Source organism: Gavialis gangeticus, unplaced genomic scaffold (assembly GCF_001723915.1).
Source record: "Gavialis gangeticus isolate Ggan-Ray unplaced genomic scaffold, GavGan_comp1, whole genome shotgun sequence".
NCBI classification, from domain to species: Eukaryota; Metazoa; Chordata; order Crocodylia; family Gavialidae; genus Gavialis; species Gavialis gangeticus.
Window position 1 is genome coordinate 56,914 of NW_017729011.1, and position 5,016 is coordinate 61,929.

The 5,016-nt window shown below is 42.1% G+C and overlaps 1 protein-coding gene across 1 annotated transcript in view; it reads left to right on the forward strand.

Annotated features, from left to right (window-relative positions):
- Positions 1 to 5,016, forward strand: part of RAD54L2 (RAD54-like 2 (S. cerevisiae)) — a 52,956-nt gene that overhangs the window by 28,678 nt on the left and 19,262 nt on the right. Inside the window, exons 4-9 of the mRNA XM_019510322.1 lie at positions 8 to 57; positions 1,025 to 1,156; positions 1,901 to 2,133; positions 2,918 to 3,100; positions 3,373 to 3,506; positions 4,134 to 4,330. Coding sequence (XP_019365867.1) covers positions 8 to 57; positions 1,025 to 1,156; positions 1,901 to 2,133; positions 2,918 to 3,100; positions 3,373 to 3,506; positions 4,134 to 4,330 — 929 coding nt within the window. The remainder of the gene's footprint in view (positions 1 to 7; positions 58 to 1,024; positions 1,157 to 1,900; positions 2,134 to 2,917; positions 3,101 to 3,372; positions 3,507 to 4,133; positions 4,331 to 5,016) is intronic.

Genomic DNA, 5,016 nt, shown 5'->3' on the forward strand with positions numbered 1-5,016 from the left:
AGCAGAGGAAGGACTATCCAACTAGCATCCCTGCTGTACCACTTGAGTTCCTTTCAGGTGAGCATTGTGGGTTGCTGTCAGTGCAAGAGGTGCTGAACAGGAAGAGAACATGGTTTTTTAAACCCTGACAAACCACTTCCCCTTCTCAAGATTCAAATACTAAGCATGACTCTCAGAACACTGTCCAAATAGTAATATTTTGACTAGCAGTAAGATGCTGGGCAGTGAAGACATGTAAAAGATTGTGATCAGGCTTCAGGATTAACACCCCATCAAGATGAGTGGGGCAGTTCAAAACTCTTGGAGTTATTCTTTTCAGGCAGCCTGCAGACAACTGTGTAGACCAGGATTGTCATTTTAAGGTCTGTGAATTGTTTTAAAGTGTTATTAACAAATATTTTTAAGGGTTTGTGAAATTATTATTATTATTATTATTATTATTATTATTATTATTTACTTTTTAAAATGAAACCTTTAATTACTGAGGATAAGATTGCAGCTCCAGGGAAAGAGGCCCATTTCCTAAGTCACAGAGGCTGGCCCCAGCCAATTCTTTTCTTCACATGGGACACTTAGATGTGTCCCAGTCAGTGAAAATCCTTTCTGGGATGTGGTATGCTGTTATTGCCACAAAAGGTAGTTGCTAGTCCCTCAGAACTTGTGTTATATCTTCAGTATAGAGAGCAACAATAGAATTAATGAAAAGGAAACCTTTTCCATGTTGAATGGCATTAAATATTCAAGAGATGAACCTGTTTTTCTCAGGTGCTTTGGCACCTGAATGGTGAATAGCATGCAATAGGGAACGTTCCACCAGTGACTGGATCATTGTTTAAGGAGAGACTGAGAATGGAAAACAAATTGTGACCCAGGAAGCTTGAAACATAGCAGTGGAAAGTTCATGGAAAGTTTCAGGGCTAAGCACCTGAAGCAAGACTAGAAAGTAGTATTGACTTGACTGTACAGTTTTTTCCCCTTTCTCATTATTATTAATTGCTTATTATTGTTTGCTCTACATAAAAAGAGGACATAGTGTTGAGAACAGCAGAGGCCACCCAGCTTCCCCCTCAGGTCCTAGCTGAGGAAGTGATCTGCTTGGATAGCAGCAGCAGTGGCAGTGAAGATGACACAAAAGGAAAAAATAGCACTAAAGATGGTAAGGCTTGCAACCAACCTATTGCTTCTCTCAGTACTATTTATATTGCTTTGCTATTCAGCCCTGAGTCCCTTGTTTCATGCAGCCAGAATCCAGCTGTAAATAGCTCCAAATCTTAACTCTTAAGATTTCTTTTTAATATAGGGTTGATTCTACTAGCTTAATCCTAGACAAACCTGCTTTAAACTTGGTTGAACAGGCAGTCTGCAAATTACTTCCTTTTTTTTCTTTTTAGAGAATGGCACATTTATTTTGCTTGGTGCACATACGAAGAAGTAACTCCTGCCATGCATTGGCTATAAACAGTATTTGAATATTCAAATATACAGCAGGAATTGCTGGGTGTAATCTCTTGTTGAAATGAGATATAATTTGACTTCCATATACAATTCCAATTTTGTTTTCCTTGGAGAGAGAAAGGGGGTTGTAGAGCAGCATTGTAGCTAGGTAAAGTGCGTATTGGGGTTGGGAAAATTTGGGAGGGAGAAGAGAGGAAAAACTCTAGGACAAAGTGCTTTGGAGCAGCCTAAATTCATTCTTATGCACTGCCCTGATGGGAAGAGGTGCCTATACATATCTTCTGCCACTAGAAAAAAATGGGGGCCATGGAGTAGATGAAAATGAGATTTGCAAGTGTTGGGGTGATGCCATTTTCAGAATTTCAGAAAGATGGATTGTTTCCAGTCATGGCCTACCCTTGGGAAAAGTTAACACTCTTCTCCGCTTGTTTGGTTGCTTTTACAGAAGTGATAGAATTGAGTTCAGGAGAAGATGATGCCCTCCAGATTGTGGACAGTAGTGACTCTGCCAATGAGGGGGAGGATGATGGTACTGAAGAGAGCAGTGGTGCTCATGTGAATGATGCCTTAAATCAGTCTGATGCTCTGGGGCAAGTCATTATCAACATCAACCATCCACCAAATGAAGAGGACATTTTTCTAGCTCCACAGCTTGCACATGCAGTAAAGCCTCACCAGGTACAGGAAGCCTAGGCTCAGTACATAAAATGATTTCAGTGAAACCTGTTATTTATCCTAGGAGCTGAATTCCATGCTATGAGTTTGTTGTAGTGGAGCTATAGATAGCGAATCTTTCATGATGGCTGTGGGCCAGGATTTGTGTGGTGGCCAGTGCAGGCAGTTGAATGATGGAAAGAACTTAAATAAGGGTTTTGGCTATATATTTCTTTGATTACTGTTATCTGATGAGTAGGATTATCAACTCCTCAGTTCCCTGAGCTTGTGCTGATGCAATGTTAGAACATGTAGAAATAAGAATGTCCATCCTTGCTCCTAACTTCATGATTTGTAAATTGAATTTCTTCAGCTGTCAAAAGTAAAATATTTTAGAATGATTAGAATTTACATTGATGCTCTGACAAGTTTCTTGATGCGATTTAGTGTGATTTGGCATTGCTATAATATGAAGGAAAGACCAGAGAGATGCTTTTACTTCCCTTTCATGTTTGGATGAACATTATTATATCAAATCATCAAGAACCAAAGCAGACCCTTTGGATTCTAAATTGATGTTGGGATGGTTAGAATCATCTTTTCTGAAAGCTTAATAATCTCCAACAGTGGAGCCTATCTTTAAAATAGTACAGTAAATCTGAGATGCCCCCTTGTGGTTTTTTTATATATATATGTGTCTGTCTGTCTGTCTATGTATATATGCACAGAGTTTGTTCGTTCTGTAGGTTTGTACCTATTTTGTTGTTTTCTACCATCTTTTTGGCAACTCTTCCATTATTCATTCTAGATTGGTGGGATCCGGTTTCTGTATGATAACCTGGTGGAATCACTGGAGAGATTTAAAACCAGTAGTGGGTTCGGGTGTATCTTAGCCCATAGCATGGGGCTGGGGAAGACCATTCAAGTGATTTCGTTCTTGGATGTACTGTTCCGGCACACAGAGGCAAAGACAGTCCTTGCCATCGTACCTGTAAGTAGCTTATGAGAAGTGTGGACGGGTCCACCAATTTGGGCTTTGCTTTTCTGGAAATGGGGTTAATTTGTCCTTCACTCCCACTTTCATTTCCTAAGTCTTTGAAGATATATTCCATGGCCCACTCTCTTTCCAAGCCCAGTTGGATGGGATTCCCAGGTCCTATTTCTGTGTTTGACATTCTGTCTCCTGAGTGTTTAAGTAGCTAAGTTAACTGGTGTATCGTGTAGTTCACTGACCCATCCATGGATGCCCTTTATCCCCGTCAGGTGAACACTCTCCAAAACTGGCTAGCAGAATTCAACATGTGGCTCCCTGCACCTGAAACACTTCCTGCTGACTATAATCCAGAAGAGATTCAGCCCCGTACCTTCAAAGTCCATATCCTGAACGATGAACACAAGTAAGTGCCTATTACCCTTCCAGCAGTCTTAATCTGCTTCTTGTGGAGTTGTATTATTGAGGGCTCTGTAGCACTATTGCAGCATTTGTTTTATACTATTCAGTGCTTCCCTTCCCCCCCCCCTCCAATTTCCCTCTTATCCCTGTTCCTCTGTACATATGCAATATACACCTTCTTAGATAAGGATTGTAGTATGTGGAAATGGTGCAACTTTTACTGGGTGTACCATTTTAATGTTAATGTCTCTCTTCCTGTTCCATATTTATACCCTCTTCCATCATGGTTCTTGGCTCACTTGTATGTTTCCTCTCTTCCAGTGTGATGAGGAAAACAAATGCCAGAGCTAGTGCTAATTATGCAGTGACATATAGGAGGTGCTGTGTTTTGTTTATGGCGAGTACACACTTTGGAGGCTAATCATGCCATTCCTTAGGCAAATGGAGCTGCTTTGTATAAAAGAACAGCAGGTCTTCTTATAAAAGAATGTCACTGTGTGCATCTGATTATTTGGTGTAGTGTCAGAAAATGTTTCAGTTGACTCGTTCCTGCCAAACTCTAGCAGGAATCCCTTTTGGTGAAGCTAGCTATAGCAAAAGCACAGGTTTCATTCTATCTACTTTTTTATAGGACAACAGCTGCCCGTGCAAAAGTAGTGAATGACTGGGTAACGGAGGGTGGAGTACTGCTGATGGGATATGAGATGTATCGTCTGCTCTCCCTGAAGAAGTCCTTTGCCACTGGCAGAAAGAAGAAAACAAAGAAACAAGCTGGCCCTGTCATTATTGACTTGGATGAGGAAGACCGACAGCAGGAGCTTCTGAAAGGTAAGAAGCCAGCCATAACCGGAAACATTCTCCTCTCTTGTGTTGGATTGGGTCAGTATGCTAACTCCTGGAGATGGTCCATGGCTGACCATCTCCATGAATGGTTGCTCTTTAAAGCTCAGAACAATTAATAGTGCGTGAGCAGTAGTGTTAACAGGTTGTTACCCTCAACACAGTAGATGTCTTTGCTTAGACTTGCTTCATGTGTGTCGTCTTTATCAAATTAGCATGAGCAGCAGTGTGTTGGAGAGAGACTGCTAGTTTCACATATAGAGGAGGGCTGTGTGAAGCTTTGGTCCCTGATTTGATTTGGTGGAGATTTGGTCCGATTCAGTGGCGGAATCTCTGAATCCGAATTGAATCAGAGGACCCTTTAATCTCTCAGAATCAAATCAGAACCCTCTGAAACAATTTGGAAAGATTCAGAGATTCAGATATAGAGACAGCTTTAAATGTTTTCTACATACTTCTAGGTAGCAGGGGCTCATGAATGCTGCGATGCTGGGGTGCGTAGAGTGTCTCACAGGAGTGCAGGGGGCTCCCCAGCATGCTTGGCAGCAGACCCAGAAGTGGACCAGTCCACTTCTGGATCCACTGGGGAGCGTGCAGGACCACCCCCCCCCCCCCCAAAAGCCCCCCCTCCTCGGTGCTGGGGGCTTTCGGGGTCGGGGGGGGGCCCCCAGCCC